This window comes from Phalacrocorax aristotelis, chromosome 1, assembly GCF_949628215.1.
Source record: "Phalacrocorax aristotelis chromosome 1, bGulAri2.1, whole genome shotgun sequence".
NCBI classification, from domain to species: Eukaryota; Metazoa; Chordata; class Aves; order Suliformes; family Phalacrocoracidae; genus Phalacrocorax; species Phalacrocorax aristotelis.
This window is the reverse complement of record NC_134276.1, coordinates 76,546,109-76,563,340: the sequence shown is the minus strand read 5'-3', so window position 1 is coordinate 76,563,340 and position 17,232 is coordinate 76,546,109. Positions and strand designations below refer to the sequence as shown.

Here is a 17,232-nt window from a genome sequence, read left to right as displayed (position 1 = left end):
GGTGCACAGTGCACGCTAATGCCATCAAGCTCTACGGGGGCAGAACCGATCAGCATTGCTGGAGTGACAGGGGGATCCCAAGAGCTAACTGTACTGGAGGCCGAAGTGAGCCTAGCCAGGAATGAGTGGCAAAAGTGCCCCATTGTGAGTGGCCCAGAGGCTCCGTGAGTCTGTGGCATAGACTGCCTCAGGAGAGGGTATTTCAAGCACCCAGAAGGGTACCAGTGGGCTTTTGGTAAACAGCCTTGGAGATGGAGGGAATTAAACATCTGTCTACCTTTCCCAGTCTCTTGGAGTACCCTTCTGTTGTGGGGTTGCTGAAGGTCAAAGAACAAGAGGTGCCGATCGCCACCACAACAGCGCACCGGCGGCAATATCGCACCAACTGAGACTCGTTGATTCCCATCCATGAGCTCACTCATCAACTGGAGAGCCAAGGAGTCATCAGTAAGACCTGCTCACACTTAAACAGTCCCATATTGCCAATGCAGAAGCCTAATGGAGAGTGGAGACTAACAGTAGACTACAGAGACTTAAACGAAGTCACGCTGCTGCTGAGTGTTGCTGTCTTGGACATGCTAGAAGTTGAATACGAACTGGAGTCAAAGGCAGCCAAGTGGTATGCCACAACTGATATCACTAATGGTTTTCTCAATCCCTCTGGCAGCAGAGTGCAGGCCACAGTTTGCTTTCACTTGAAGGGATGTCCAGTACCGCTGGAATCGACTGCCCCAGGGGTGGGAACACAGCCCTACCATTTGCTATGGACTGATCCATACTGCACTGGAACAGGGTGGAGCTCTGGAACACCTGCAACACATTGATGACATCATTGTGTGGGGCAACCCAGCAGAAGACATTTTTGAGAAAGGGAACAAAATAGTCCAAATCCCTCTGAAGGCTGGTTTTGCCATTCAACAAAGTAAGGTCAAGGGACCCGCACAGGAGATCTGGTTCTTAGGAATCCAATGGCAAGATGGACATCGTCAGATCCCAATGGATGTGATCAACAAAATTACAGCCATGTCCCTACCAACAAGCAATAAGGAAACGTAAGCTTTCTTACATGTTGTGAGTCTTTTGAGAATGCATATTGCAAATTTCAGTCTGATTACAAGCCCTCTCTATCAAGTGGACTGCAGGAAGAATGATTTCAAATGGGGCCCTGAGCAACAACAGGCCTTTGATCAAATTAAACAGGAGATAGTTCGTGAAGTAGCCCTTGGATCAGTCTGGGAAGGGCAAGATGTAAAAAATGTGCTCTACACTGCAGCTGGGGAGAATGGCCCTACCTGGATTCTCTGGCAGAAAGCACCAGGGGAGACTCAAGGTCGACCCCTAGGGTTTTGGAGTCAGATACAGAGGATCCAAGACCTGCTATACTCCAACCAAAAAAGAGATATTGGCAGCATAAAAGGGGATTGACCTGCTTTGAAAGTGGTTCTTATTTCACATAGATCACAGAATCACAGAATGGCAGGGGTTGGAAGGGACCTCTAGAGATCATCTTGTCCAACCCCCTGCTTGAGCAGGGACACCCAGAGCAGGGGGCACAGGAACACATACAGGTGGGTTTTGAATGTCTCCAGGGAAGTAGACTCCACAACCTCTCTGGGCAGCCTGTGCCACTGCTCTGGCACCCTCACAGGAAAGACCTTTTTTCTCATATTTAACACGTCGCCAAGAGTCACGCCAGTGAAGAACATCAAGACAACAAGCACGTGGATCAGGCTACTAAGACTGAAGTGGCTCAGGTGGATCTGGGCTGGCAACAGAAGGGTGAATTATTTCTAGCTTGGTGGGCCCATGACACCTCAGGCCATCACAGAAGAGATGCAACGTACAGGTGGGCTCGTGATTGATGGATGGACTTGACCATGGACACTACTGTGCAGGTTATACATGAATGAGAAACTTCTGCTGCAGTCAAGCAAGCCAAGCAAGTAAAGCCTCTGTGGTATGGAGGTCGACGGTTGAAATATAATTCTAGGGAGGCTTGGCAGATTAATTATCTCACACTCCCACAGACCTGCCAAGGCAAGTGCCATGTGCTTACAATGTTGGAAGCAGCCACTGGATGGCTGGAAACATACCCCGTGCCCCAGGCCACTGCCCAGAACACTATCCTGGGCCTGGAAAAACAAGTCCTGTGGTGACATGGCACCCAGAGAGAATTGAGTCAGACAACAGGACTGCTGTCTGAAACTACCTTATAGACACCTGGGCCAAAGAGCACGGCATTGAGTGGGTGTATCACATCCCCTATCACGCACCAGCCTCCGGGAAAATCACACAATACAATGGACTGTTAAAGACTACACTGAGAGCAAGGGGGGGAGCGGGGGACGGGACACAACACCACATTTAAACACTGGGCTACACATATACCAAAAGCCACCTGGTTAGTTAACAATGGGGGATCTGCTGATCGAGCTGGCCCTGCTCCATCAAAACTCTTATGTACTCTAGAGGGGGCTAAAGTCCCTGTAGTGCACATGAAGAATATCCTGGGGAAGACAATCTGGGTTGTTCCCGCCTCAGGCAATGGCAAACCCATCCCTGGGATTCCTTTTGCTCAAAGACCTGAGTGCACTTGGTGGGTGATGTGAGAGGATGAGGAAGCCCAATGTGTACCTCAAAGGGATTTGATTTTGGGTGAAAATAACCAATGAATTGAATAGTATGACATTAATTTCTATATGATACCGTATATTATCGCTTCTATGGTGGCTGTATGCCATATCAACAGTATTGCAGAAAGAATCACCCAGATTAATGAAGAATGGAACCGTAGACTACAGGAATGCTATATCTGTGTGTATCTATTAAAAGACAGGAAAGGTGGTGGTGATTGATTGGGATGTATTGGAAAGTGTGGGAAGTTGGCATGACATAGATGGTATAGTATAATGGGTGGATACTGTTCTGGTTTCAGCTGGGTACAGTTAATTTTCTTGCTAGTAGTTGGTATAGTGCTGTGTTTGGATTTATGAGGAGAATGTTGATAACACACTGAGGTTTTTGTTTTTCCTAGTTAGTGCTTACACTAGTCAAGGACATTTTTCAACTTCACATGCTCTGCTGTGTGCACAAGCTAAGGGGGGCACAGCCAGGACAGCTGATCCAAACTGGCCAAAGGGATATTCCATACTATATGACATCACGCTCAGTATATAAAACTCGAGGAGTTGGCCAGGGGGGCAGTCATTGCTACTCAGGGATCAGCCATCAGTCCAGTCAGCAGGCAGTGAGCAACTGTATCAGTTGTTTTTCTCGGGTTTTGTTCCTCTCCCTTGTTGTTTGCCTTTTTAATTACAATTTATTATATTTCAATTACTAAACTGTTCTTATCTAAATCCACAAGTTTTCTCACTTTTGCTCTTCAGATTCTCTACCCCATATCACCACGGGGAGGAGGGTGAGCAAGTGGCTGTACGGTACTTGTTGCCAACTGTAGAAAACCATGACGCTCATGTTCTTTGCTTAACAAGGGCTACAGAACACCACTCCTGGCTGCCGGTGCCAACAACTATGGTGAGGCAACAGCACATGTGGGGAGAGCATGCACCAGCTCCTGCGCAGCACAGGGAGGCTCAGCTTTGGCCCACAACCTTCCCACTCCCTTCAGCTCAGCCCTCGCTACAAGCATTAAGTGATGAGCAGGGTCCTCATCCTCAAATGGGAAGAGGTCACACACTGCCTTGTACCATTAGATGATTAATACACTTCTGAACCATACACATCCTTAAGAGCAAGGTGGGTTCCCACTGGCTCAATCGTATCTTTTGGGCACCTCTATGAGGACAAAAGGGACACGCTGTGAAATCTCTCCTGGAGCTGAGTGCATGAAGAGAGGTGCATCCTCACAACTAAGAAAACTCTCCCTGTCTCATCATGTGACTGAAGGCTCAAGAATGGAGGCAGAACATGGGCATTCCTTGGGACTCAGTAAGCGGAACAGGGCTCAGAGGTCCCTTTCACTGCTGCCAAGGCTTTCCAGCAGGCATGAACACAGTGCTGTACGGTGGAATTGCCCGACCCATGGCTTAATGGGATTTACACTGCATATTTATACCATGCCAGTCCTGCTCACTGAGGAAATTTTTCCACTACTGAAGGAAAAACAACATACCAGTAAAGAGCGAACCCGAGCTTTCCCCAGCAAAAAAGGCTGCTCTTAAAGTAAGCTTAAAATTGACACGTATGGCTGCCTGACACAGTAAGAAGTTGGGAATTATTTCAGTTCTGGGCTTTGCAATGGCACAGGAAGAGCTCCAGAGTTTGAAAGTTTGAAAGCATGACACAAAAAAAAAAAAAAAAAAAAAGAGAGAAGTGAAAAACATGGGATAAGCTTAATACTTATGGAGGAATGACTCATACTGAAGTCTTCCACAATCTTCAAGGATTTCTCTCCCCACCTCTACCCTATACTTCTGGGGCTGCCACGCGTTCAGTCAAGATGAAAGCTGACATCCAGGCTCCAACTTTTCAAATGGTAGTCTAATGGAGAAGAAACAAAGACTTACAGTGTTGCTCACCCAGATCCTTGATGTTCTGATAAAAAAAGTGAATAGATCTATATTTCTGCTTACAACCCAGGGGAACAAAGCCACCAAACTAAAACCAAACCCTGAATATTGACAGACAAATGGAATAAAGTATGCAACTTTGACACAATGGGACATAAGTAACATGCAACCAGTGACAAGCCTAGGCAGAGAGTCAGGTTACTACTGGTACATAATCCTCACTGACCGGTTTCAGAACTGAACAGGCAGGTATCTTTGCAGACATTCTCATTGGATTGGATTTCTAGCAACTAAGGGTCTGAAAGTAGAGATAGCAAAGCAGCTAAGTCAAACTATATCCAGTACTCAACCATACCAACATAAATTCAATATTTGAGAAGCATTTATTAGTTTGGTATGTCTTTGAGAAGTATTAGTTGCTAAATCCTACAGTATCTAGTTTCCTTAATATTTAGATCAGAGCCTGTGACTGCAGTGTGATTTAAGCACTCTAAATTTAATAATTAAACAAGAACAACAGTGTGGATTATTGGCACTCCTTCATTAATTAGACCAAAGTTCGTCAATCAAAGTTTGAAGTCCATTTCAAAAGAACATTGCTTTAAAGCAGCTAAACCAGCAAAGGACAGACATTAAATACATATCTTTTCATATGAACTCAAGGTCACTCAACAGACATACATTGAAATGGAAGAAAAAAGACCAACTAATTTTATCTGCTTTTAGACAGCTCCTGAAAGTCAGTCTTGCAAATACAAGCAATCAGGTAAGCTTTCAGCAATCAGCATCACAACGTTCTTCCAGAGTAGGGGAAAATATCAGTAACTTCAGGACTTTGGTTTCTAGAAGCCTTTATAAAGCCTGCTGGTATCCTAGGTTCTTTCATTTGAAATACTTAGATGCCTAAAAGTTACTTGGTAGAATGTACTGACACACAATCAATACAGAACAATGAGTAATTGTTTACTATCAAAAATTATATTCTTGACATTATTGTGTCAGCAAGGTGTTTGCAGTAGTACAAGCACATACCTCAGCCATAATAAAAACCTGAATAAATGATATTGGGCATGGCATAATTTATATCTGTGACCTTTTTAAAAGATGAGTTTCAAATCTTTTTCAAGTTTCCTTGCAGCTCAAAGCCCCCCATCAATGACGGCCACAAGCAAAATGAGGCTCAGCCAATCTTGGAGCAATGGCTACCTTGGAAAGACAAAAGCTCCCATTTTTATTGTTGAGCATGATGTATATAGCACAGGATATCCCTTTGGTCAGTTGGGGTCAGCTGTCCCAGCTGTGTCCCCTCCCAGCCTCAGCCTCCCCATTTAGGGGTGCACACAAAACGGGAAACAGAGAAGGCCTTGACCCTGGGCAAGGACTGCTCTGCAACCGGTAAAACACCGCTGCATTATCGACACTGTTTGTCACAAATCCAAAACATGGGACCATACTGGCAGCTATGAAGAAAGTTAACCCTATCACAGCATGGCCCAGTACAAGGACACACGATGCAATATCCATTTCAGAGGATTCATCACTGAAAAGATTTTGGAGAGGTTTGATGCAAAACACGTACCTGAAGCAACAATACTGCTAAGTGTTAGACTAGATAAAACTCTGCACTGAGTAGTTACTTGGCAACTTTAGATACTGGGAGTTTTAAGAGGTTTTTGATCAGGTTCAGCTGGCCGACTGAAAGAGGACTTCTTCCACACTCCCTGTGCATTTTGGAAAGTAAGCATTCAAATCACTTTCAGGCTTTTCTTCCTGAAGCTGCTGTGAAAAGAAGAAAAAATACGAGCACTAAAAACAACTGAGTTACGTTACTGCACTTTTAGGACATTGTATGAAGCCAGTGTTGGATATAGTGTTAAGATGAACAATTATCAAAGCCTGACAGCAGAACATCCTCCCCACAATTACCTTCTTTAGCCTCAGAAATTGCCCTAAATGTCAGGAGAGCTTATGGAATTGAATCACTTCATGGAGGGATATGAAACCTGTTCTTAGTGCCTTCTCTGGAGTAAAAAAAACAACAAACCAAAACAAAAAACAATCTACCAACTACAGTCTTTTTTCGTATCAATATCTGTTGGATTCTTCTAGTATGACTCCAACACTTTTTGGTGGCTGCCACTGCTTTAACTGTTTCCACTCTTGGCAGTGACACTGCATTCATAGCTTAATGACTTCCTGAAAATGGCATAAGCAAGCATCTCCCCAACTACCTACATCATCAAGATTCCCACCCAACATATTGATCCCAGTGGAAATCCACAGTAGAAATATACTGCAGAAATACTAATAAGAATCTAATCCTGAGCTCAAAGACATTGGGACTGACAGCCACTAGTTAAGCTTCTCACATATATGCAGACAGAATACACTTTATAAAAAGAAGTGGTGTTACCATGGACAGCATGTCAGTATTTAAGAGCAGGATAAGCAGAAGTGCATGTATTTACAAACAGGCATCCCACCAGCTTTATCAAACACTTGCAACCAATATTAGGTTGGATTTTAGCTATATGATTACTAAAGATGAAGGTAGATAGGCTTTTAATGCTTTAACAGACAGTAGAAAAATGAACTGTCCACAGAAAGCAGCTGCTCAGAATTCAAGAGACTGGTGGTGTTGAGATGATTAGATAAATCAGTCTAGCTTCCCCAAGACAGTGGTGAAACTCACAAGAGAAGTCACAAAAACTTGTGAAGTAACATAGCTAATAGGAGATCTTTAAAAACGTGAATTGCCAGGAAGATAAAAGAATGTCTACCTTTTCTTTCCACAGCTACCAACTACAAAGATTTCAGCAGCACGGTCTAGTAAGAAACAAACCCCTCATGGATTCACTGAAAGCAATGCGGGCAAGCTCAGCCAACCAGGGATCCGGCTGGGGTGCAGCACCAATGTATTCCTCAGGCATTCCAGGAAAGGGATGCACTATGATTTGATGCATCAGTGTGAGGAAAATGGCATCTGAAGGCTGCAGATAAAGAGCACACATCCTGCTGAATTAACAGCTGACATAACTGTACATAACAGGACCATCAAAAAGAGTGGCTGAGATTCATTACTCAAATGTGTCAAGTGATTTTTTCCAACAAATGGGTTCTCATACAACACTTCTGCAGATTTTAATATACCGACATATGAAAACAGCAACTTCAGTTCACTGGAAACAGTTTTCTTTTTAATTTTACCATAAAAAGAAAAAATAAACTCTTTCACTGAATCGTTATAGCTTTTAATATTCCTGAGCTGCATTTTAGAAGCAAAAGTATTTATTCTTAAAGGGATTTAACAAGAGACACTGCAGCCTTACTTTCCAACACAAGTAAAAATAATTTAGCAAGAAGGCCCCTTTTTCAAAAGCCAATGGCTAGCTCTGTATGTACCTGAAAGAATGCTTCAAGCAGCTCTATGCCACCTGAAGTAATTACAAAGCCAAATATGTCAACAAAATAACAGAACAACTTTTCAACCATTTTACCACTGCTGCTTACTTCCTACATCAGTGTGCCTCTCTTACATGGAAAGTCTTATTATACAAACGGCATTACATGCCAGAATAATTTGGGCCACTGAGCTTGGCACCATACAGACTTACGAAGGAATCATAGCAGTTTAAAAGATATCCTGCATATCTTTATAGTCAGTTTTAAGAACTATATGAAAGTCCTGCTATCCATCTCAATCAGCAAAAACTCTACTTTGTTAAATGTGATTTCATTGAATGCACCAGAAAGCATTTTAAATCAAATCTGTATGTAATAGCCTGTCACATCTGGAGTTCCTATAACTGGCACCCATGTACTTCTCAAGCCAAATTAGGCGATACAGAGACAAAAACTAAATTGACTAAAATTAAGGTTTATAAAACTGAAAATCAAGAAAACAGGTTGGCTTTTAGCACTGTAGGAACTCGAGCACAAGCACAGGTGGCTGTATCTACATTGTGGGAGAAACCTAGAGAGAGACAACAAAGCACGAAGGAATGTCAAAAAAAGTCAGGCATCTATCTTCTTGATTTCAGGGACTAGGTGCAAGTTAAACATTGGTTGAAACAAACGTATTTTCTGTAGCAGTCATGCCGATGAGGTCTTGTTTACAACCTTCTGGCCCTTTTGTCCAACCACACCCTCTCCAAGGAGCCAAGGCTTCCACTACCCACTCCAAGTACTCCTCTGCTTACTCAGTGATCTCCTCCGGTGCCTTCGTCTCCTGCTCACGCTTCTGTGACTATGACTTCTTTCTCTTCTGTCTCGTTTACGTTCACTACTGCGAGTTCTTCTGTAACGTGAACGTCTGGGGCTTACACTTCTTCGACGAGGACTATGGCTTCGTCGAGGACTGTAACTTCTGCTAGAGTGTCTATAATACCTCCTTTCTTTCCTGCGCTTTTCATCCTGATAACTCACATCTCTTCTGTGTCTGCTCCTCTCTCGTTTACCCTTACTCTCATCAGTGTTTACGCTGCTACATGAACGGCTCTTTCTTCTCCTTGGCTCTGGGCTACGTTTGCCCTGCTCACAGCGTGAGTCCTTCCTGCAAGTACTCTGGTCATAGTTAGAGAGGGTCTTCTGCTGCTGGTTATTGGCAGGAACACACGAAAGTACCCCTGAACCTCTTTTCTCAGAACACCTCTCAGAGTTTGTGGTATGAATTTTCTGACCTTCTTTGACATGAACTTTGTCATGAATGTTGCCATTCAAGTACTTGCATTGAGTGTTTACGCTCTCAGGGGATGCCACTTCTCTTTGAGAGCTGGGAGCCGGTTTGCCTGCAACAGCCTGTCCTGAGGTAGAAGTGATGCAGCTGGATGACACAGTGTGTGGAACGCCACTAGGGGTTTTCAGCATGTCAGACTGAGATGCTTCAGTTTCTTCTTTGTTTTGATTAACTGCATCCATTTTCTTGCTCAGAAGATTGTTCAGTAGTTTCTCCCTCAGTTCCTTTTCTTTTCTTTGCAACCCCAGTGCTCTCTCTTTTTCCTCTTCCACACGTTTGAGCTCAGCCTCCTGGAGCTTTCGTCTCTCCTCTAGCTGCTGAAGACGAATCTTTTCTTCGTTATGCTCTTGCTCCAAAAGCTTTACCGTCTGAAAGATAGTCAACAGGAAGGTAAGAGTAACAAAAAAAAAATATTTATAGACTTCCTCATGCTTCCAAGTTATACCATAACACAAAAGCAGCAATATGGCAACAAAATAAAATCTAACAAAGAGAACTTAACCACTCCAAAATAAAACAGTTAGTTGCTTCTTAAAGAGAAAAAAAACCCCACTAACACACAACTGTTGTAAGGTGAAACGTTAGTATTAGTCCACAAACTCTTTTGAGTGTAAACTTCTAGCCGTTTCACAAGGTGAAAACAACGCTTGGTCTTTATGTCTCTTTAATATGACGGGAGTAACACACAAGCTACAACATGTGAAATTTGAAGTATTAAAATACATTTATCAGGGTCAACACTTGAAGGTTTTGGTCAAATTTAAAGCATGAATTTCTCTTACATGATTGCAATCTGTGGTTCATAGATGACTTTACAATGAGTCCATAAGAGAGAGCAAATAACTAAATACACACATATCATGTAGAAACTGCTTCTCCTTTTGTCAGCCACTGTAGGAACTCACGATACTGAAAAAAAGGTTCAAACTTTTTTTTTTTTATTCAGACCCAGACAAATGGCTTAGTATAGACCTCAAAACTCTGGGAGTGAAAGAAGCACACTGCTCTGTTTTATCAGACAACCTTTCTATTTCACAGCCATAAAGTTACAAAGCCTGCAAGAAGTATTTCTCCCTTCTCCTAGCATATAACTGACCACATAGCACTGTATGAGTTCAAAACCACTCTTGAGGTACACTGGCATCAAGGAAGAAACCCTGTGCTTTGCCATAGTTTTTCATTTCTACAGAAAATACTTAACCTGCATTACATTACACCCTAACATGCCTTTATCCAAGTCTTAAGCATATTACATCCTGTTTCAGTGAAAAATAACAATACTGTTAGAGAGACAGGATCTAATATCCAAAACCTTAGCTGACAGTACTTTTCCTACAGAAAAATCATTCTGCGTACTTTCAAACATCAAATAATGAAAGCTCATTCTCTGAAACTGTAAAGAATAGTTAATGGCACTGCTGAAAGCCAGACAGGAAACAGCATCAAAACTGGAATTAGAAATAAGGAGTCTTGCATCTTAACCTCTACATTTAGTTCACTTTATCACACTTACACTTTCTTTTACTGGACCTAAGAGCAAGGCTGCCAATTAGTTTACAGGTGAAAAAATGCTGTTCAGGACTGCAGGTTCAATTTCACTTTTCCATTTACCTGTATGTGCATAGTTTACCAAGGAAGAAATACTGTTTCATTGCACTTTTTTTAAGTTTTGGCCTAAGGAATAGCATCTGGAGAGTTACCAAATCTGTTGTTTAATGAACAGCACTCTCCACCCCCCTCTCAAGTCAGTAAAAGGTTTTGTTCTGCTGGGTTCTTCATTAGCTTCTGAAATAAATACTGAAGTTACCTTTGCCCTGCTTAGCAGTTCTGCAATTAGTCTAATGGACTGAAGATTTCTCTGAGCTAACAGGAGCTTCCGTTCTTCTAACTTTATCTTCTCTTGCAGTTTTTTCTGTTCTTCAGCTTGAAGCTTTTCAAGTTGCTTTCTATTTCGTCGAACTTCACGATCTTTCTGTTTCTGTTCTCTCTTGCGCAACTTTTCCTCTCTTTTTCTCTCTCTCTCATATTCTTCAAGCTCTCTCTGCTTCCTAAAAAGAAAAAAGAAATTAATGTTTTTACCTTAACTAAGGCAGGTACAATTTTAGACTCCTATGGAAAAATATATTTTGTACTTTGAGTAAATTTGTTTCTAAGTAAGCCCTGTTGATTACTGAAAAGCAGAAGTAGAAAACAGTGAACATTTTAACCATTATTTGTGATAGCGAACAACCATCAGCCTGCCAGTATTTAAAAAGGAGTTGGAATCCAAACATAAAACATCACTAGGGTAAAAATTGTTTTGAAACCAATTCGACCAGAGACAATAACAATGCATCAGGCAGCTGGGCACTGAATCATCATCATGAGAAGAAAATTACCAAGCCAATTAATGTGTGCAGGGCTTGATGGTTTTTATTTCAGTCATTAAGAAAAAATGGCAGCTTATATAAGGCCAAGGGTTTCTGAGATCTGATGTCTAATGGCATGATTTTTAGGAAATTAAGTATCTTGCAGATTTAGTATTTTGAAGTCAACATAAGCATTAGTGATAAATACCTTACAGTTTCAGAAACTGTTTAATATCTAACCATTAACCAATGAGAATTTATATGCATCAAGGCAAATGGACACCATACAATCTCTGAAAGATCTTGCTCCATTTGTGTTTATATTCTGAATAGCTGTCATATGACTTTTGCACCCCTATAAATTTTCTTAAAATGTCACTGTTAAGATATGCTTGTATCCCATCCCTTTCCTGGAAAAATACTCATATTAGGAATAAATGAGCTTTATAGTATCAAAGTTACTTAGTAGCAGAACTAGTGCATTATTTTCTATTTTCCATTTACAATGTCCATTTTTCCATCAGAACGACTGCACAGCATGTAAGTTCCCACCTCTTGAAATGAAAGTTCAATTAAAAATAAAGTGTAAAACACTCTCTTCCAAATCTCAATCGCTGAACCCTGTTTCCTCAAAAGGACCATGATATTCTCACTCAGTTTTAAGTGTTTCACTTTAGCTACAGGAGTAGAACTTTGAAAGGAAACTTGTGTTTAGTTACTGCCTTTCTATTGATGTTGATACGAAGGAGCAACTAGTTTTGTTATGCCTGATTGTTAAAAATATAACTGAACAATAAGCAATAAATACCTTTCTTCCTCCTTTTGTTTTTCCTCAGCTTCTTTCTCTTTACGTTTTTGTTCTTCTCTCTGTTTTTCAAGCTCTTGAAGCTTTTGCCTTTCAAGCTGACGCTTCTTAATTGATGCGTCACTGAGGTGTTTTGTTGAGTCAAAAGAAACCTTCAGAGAATAGGATTGAAAACAGTTTTAAGTAGACAAAAAACCAAACCAAAATCCCCAACAACCTACATAACACCCCAAAATTTTAACCTAGCAAAAAGGTATCCAAACTGCAGTGTAAGTACAATCAGAAATATAGAATGGAACTTCTCTACGTGCCCAGAGCAAGCACCAGAGTACTACAACCAGATACCTGGGAACTAAATGCCTGCACACTAGCACAATCAGGTACTAGTTTAGACTTCTGTGTGTGTCTGACATCCAAAAGTAAACCCTAGAGCAGTTTAGACCCTGGCAGTCCAGTGTTTTTAAGCATCAGAACAGGAACATACTCTTTCAGAAAGAACTCTCTCAGCTCATGCATGCTATCGGGACTGTACAGCACTAGGCAGAAATGGACCTAAATAAAGGCCTCCCCTTCCATCTAAAACTGTGATCCTTAAGTTCAGCAGAAGAAACAGTTCTACAACATTCAGCACCTGGTTTATGCAAGTGCCTCCCCACCAGTTCTAACACCAAGATTCCCAAATTGAGGTTCATTAGGCTGAAGCTCGAAGTTTGAGACTGTGAACACAAGATAAAAGGAAGTTACACAGATCTGAGCAATGAAACCTGGGAAAATGCTCAGCTTGCAGGACATACAAGCACACCCTGGCCATGTCCAGCTGCGTGCTGGAACAGGATGCCACCAGACATCACACCCCCGTGTCTCCTAATCTCCCATTCTAGATACTGCCTGTGTGCAGGCAGGCAGGGGTCTATAGTACATTCCCACAGGCCCATCGTCATGAACCATGGGGCAGAGAACAACAAGCACATACTCTGCAGTTTAATTCACCCAGGCTCTACGTAAAATGATGTTTCGCTAACAGGCAAAAAGGACAGACAGGTAGAAACCAACAAGGTGTGACCTTGTATTAAAGAGATCTGTCCTGACCGCACAGTCGCGAACACAGCCCTCTCTCTTTCCTGTCAATCCCCAGGACAGCTGCCAGGAAGGCACGCTTCCCGTTGCAAGGCCAAACTAAATTTGGGAACCCTGATCCCCTGCATGTAAGTGACAGTTTAAATTTCATATCCCCTTGAAAACCTTGAGGGTCAAGGTACAAACTACTGCTGTGCTCGAACCGACAAACTTTAATAACAAGATAAAGGATTACAGTATTTTACTTGCACTGACTAAACTACAACTTGAATATATTTGCATGTTCCCACATTAAACAAAGGAATATTCAAGCTTCTTCCTGAAACAGACTTTCTGATTTGATGAATGACTACTGAGCATACTGAAACACACCCGCAACGTTTCACTCAACTGATATGTAAATGTACAGACCACCTCCAAACATATCAGAGCAAGTTCTCTACGGGCCATGCTTTCATAGATAATACATCTGAACAGACCGTCTTGTTCTCTCCTGTGATAGCTGTGCTTTCTAAGACAATGAGGTTACATAAAAAAAGATCTGGAAAATTCGGTATGTAAATATTATGAATTAAGCATCCCACATTCACAGGAAACTGTGCTACAGATTAAATCTATCGTTTATATTTTTGTGGGGCCTTTCCGTCTGTGAAGTACTCCAATGATTAACTGTGTATGGCCCAGGCCATACAGGCCACATGCTATTAAACTTCAGTTCTGACACTTGGCTGTTAGACCACATTATCAGTGCAGGGACCAAATACAGAGGCTGTGAAATTCTCCCCCAGAATTTCTATTTGCAGTATACACAAAAGAGAACAAGGCATTTTAAAGTCAGCTTTCTGGTGAAATATATCTAAACTCGTTCAATATCAGAATTTTAAGTGAAATGACAAGATTTATAAATACATATTACTTTCTAAAAACTATTTAGCAGATCATGTTCATATACTCGGTCCTCCCATCAAGCAGTTCTCATTTCTAGAGCTATCTTGTTTAAAAAAACAAAAAGCAAAACCCCATCCACTTTGTTCACGTAGTCTAACAACGCATTTTTCTTCCATCATTTTCCTTTAAAAATTCTTTTACAGCTGTCCCATAAAACTACACTAGTGCTGTTAACAACACCTGTTGTCATTATACAGCACAACTGTTACATACAATACAACTGTTGTCAGAGTATAGAGACACAGGTTTTCAGCACTAGGGAAATAACATTTAGCTGTACTTGGTTTTTCACAGGGCTTCCCATAAAAAAGCCTGCAGTTTCTCACCTTTATATTGCAAGCCACTGCTTTGCCATCATCACCTTTATACATCAGCTTCATCCCTCGCAGGGCGTTCATGGCCTTAATGAAACCTGCATACTCTCGATATTGAACATAAGCTTCAAAATTTAAATGGCCTCCAAAACTGAAAGTGTGAAAATTTCTGCCCGTCATTTCTTCTCTGTAAGGGTCCAGCATGGGTATGTCCACATTACGTATTTCTCCAAATTTCTTGAAAACTTTTATGAGGACTTCTTCACTTGGCTTTTCCGAGCCAGAGTCCTTTGCTGCAAACCACTTACAAGGTAAGCCCTCCAAGTGAATAGTATCTGGCCTTTCCCCTGGCAAAGTTTCATTCATATCTTTCGCATCACGGAAAAATGAGTCCCAGTCATGTCTGGTAGGAAAGTCAATCTTATATTCCGCAGCACGGACTTTTAAAATGTCAGAGAAGCCACTCAGCTTTATTGTTTTGCCATCGAGGCAGGCCAGAAAAGATTTAACCAAACTTTTGTTTTCAACTTCTCCTTCAAACCGGATGAAATCCATCGTGCTTTTAGAAATCCGCAGAGTGGAAAACTGATGGGTTTGCACCATCCCTTTCAATCTTTCCATCACTTCCCAGTTCGAAATGGATTTTCCTGGCTGTTTCAGCTGAGGAAGTGCCACACTGATGGTCATTTTTGTAATGGGTTTAAGGTATAACCCACAGGGAGCACAGAGCTCTACAGCTTCTGATGTATCATGAACTATTGTTGCAGCAGCCATAACACAGAAAAAGCATAGGATAAAAAAAAATAAAAGATGCAAGTTTAAGTTGCAGGCCAACAGTAGTCAAATAAAATAGCCCTTATCCATAAATAATTGAATTCTTTGGCCATTTAACCATTCCCAAGTTAAAACAATGTTGCTTAATACAAGAGTCAATTAGAGAGTTAAAACCGAGCACTGCAAACATCTTAAATTACTTTATAACCACTAGAGCCTACAAGTAATTAAACCTCAGTAAGGCCTCAGAGAAAAAGCCAAGCAGCTGATGACAATCTTAGGAATACATGAAGCTGGTATGTGATGGCTCAGAAAGCAGCTACCCTTTCTCAGGCAGGAAGGGACTGGCAGAGCGATGTCACGCCGCTTTGAAGTCTACTTAACAACCAGTAAACCCCAGCAGGCCGGCGCCGCGGCGGATCCCACGCTCTCCAGCAGAAGGGCTCGGAAGGCGTCTGCAACGACAGAAAAACGTCCCTTTTAGGTAACACCCTGACGCCCCGCCGCCCTCCCTCCGAGCGGCCCGGGCAGCCCGAGGCGGGGCGGGGGGCGCCGGGAGCCGCACGGGCGCCAGCCAGCTTCCGCCACCGGCCACCGCACAGCCCACCCGCAGGAAGGCCGGCGGCTGCCCCGGCCCGGCGGGAGGGCCCCGGGCGGCGGCGGGGCGAGACCCCGGCGAGGCACTAGCGGGGAAGGGCCCGACCCCAGCGGGACGGGAAGGGTTACCCGCAGCCCCCCTCCGCCGCCTGCTCCCCAGACGCCAGAGCCCGCCGGCGACGGCGACCCAACCCCCTCGCCTCACCGGCAGCCGGCAACGGCCACCGGACCCTGCCTGCCGCGCGCCGCCGGAGCCGCTTCCGCTTCCGCGTGGCGGAAGGCTCCCCGGCCGGCAAGGGGGCGGGCGAGCACCCTCTCTATGGTAGCCCTCTCTATGGCGGCGGCGCGAGGGCGGCGCCTGGCGGCGGGGCGGGAGAGTGGCGGCCCAAAGCCGGGCGGGCGGTGGCTGCCCGCTCCTGAGGGGCGCGGGGGCGTGTTTATTGCTTTCCCACAGCGACGTGGGCTCTGCGGCGTGGTTCGTGTGCCCGCACCCGGCCTGTATGAACAGGTGTGTTGCCCAAGGAGGTAGTTGTCACCGTTTCCTTCTACCAGCCTGGGGCTGTTAGCCCCATCCCTGGAAACATTCAAGGTGAGGTTGGACGGGGCTCTGAGGAACCTGATCTAGTTGGGGATGTCCCTGCTCACTGCAGGGGGGTTGGACTAGATGACCTCTAAAGGTCCCTTCCAACCCAAACCAGTCTATGATTCTATGATTCTATGAAAAGCCCTGCCCAAAGCCACCCGACCCAGTGGGGAGCAGAGTCGGGGTGCTCGAAGTCTCCAGCTACCCAGGGAGACAGCCTCCAACTTGCTGCTTACCGCACATTTCCAATAGTTTGTACTTTTCTTTTGAAAACAAACCCAAACTCTGTGTTTATGAAAGAACAGCACAAATCAACAAAGACATAATTTAGTTGCATAAACATGAGTGACTAGTGCTACTTGAGATGCTGTAGAATAATCTAAGCTACTACACAAACGGGTCTGGAAAACACACCACATGACCTACAGGAAACCTGACTAAACTGTCAGCTGGAGGTTACGCTGGATAACCTACAGCATCCCAAACGACAGTAGGCATGTAAGTTAGACAACCAAATTGAAC

The 17,232-nt window shown here is 43.3% G+C and overlaps 1 protein-coding gene across 3 annotated transcripts; it reads right to left on the bottom strand.

Moving 5' to 3' along the window:
• Window positions 1–7,704: 7,704 nt before the first annotated feature.
• AKAP17A (A-kinase anchoring protein 17A) lies at window positions 7,705–16,414 on the bottom strand. Of its 3 annotated transcripts, none has more exons than XM_075094591.1 (6): window positions 16,333–16,414; window positions 15,854–15,985; window positions 14,769–15,511; window positions 12,421–12,569; window positions 11,072–11,312; window positions 7,705–9,632 (listed from the first exon to the last, which is right to left on the bottom strand). In XM_075094591.1, the coding sequence occupies exons 3-6, from the start codon at window positions 15,441–15,443 to the stop codon at window positions 8,700–8,702; spliced, it is 1,998 nt and encodes a 665-aa protein (XP_074950692.1). In that variant the 5' UTR covers window positions 15,444–15,511; window positions 15,854–15,985; window positions 16,333–16,414; the 3' UTR covers window positions 7,705–8,699. The 3 variants fall into 3 exon arrangements, with proteins under 3 accessions (XP_074950692.1, XP_074950701.1, XP_074950685.1); XM_075094600.1 differs by having other exon boundaries at window positions 16,257–16,402; XM_075094584.1 differs by lacking the exons at window positions 15,854–15,985; window positions 16,333–16,414 and having other exon boundaries at window positions 14,769–15,667.
• Window positions 16,415–17,232: the final 818 nt, after the last annotated feature.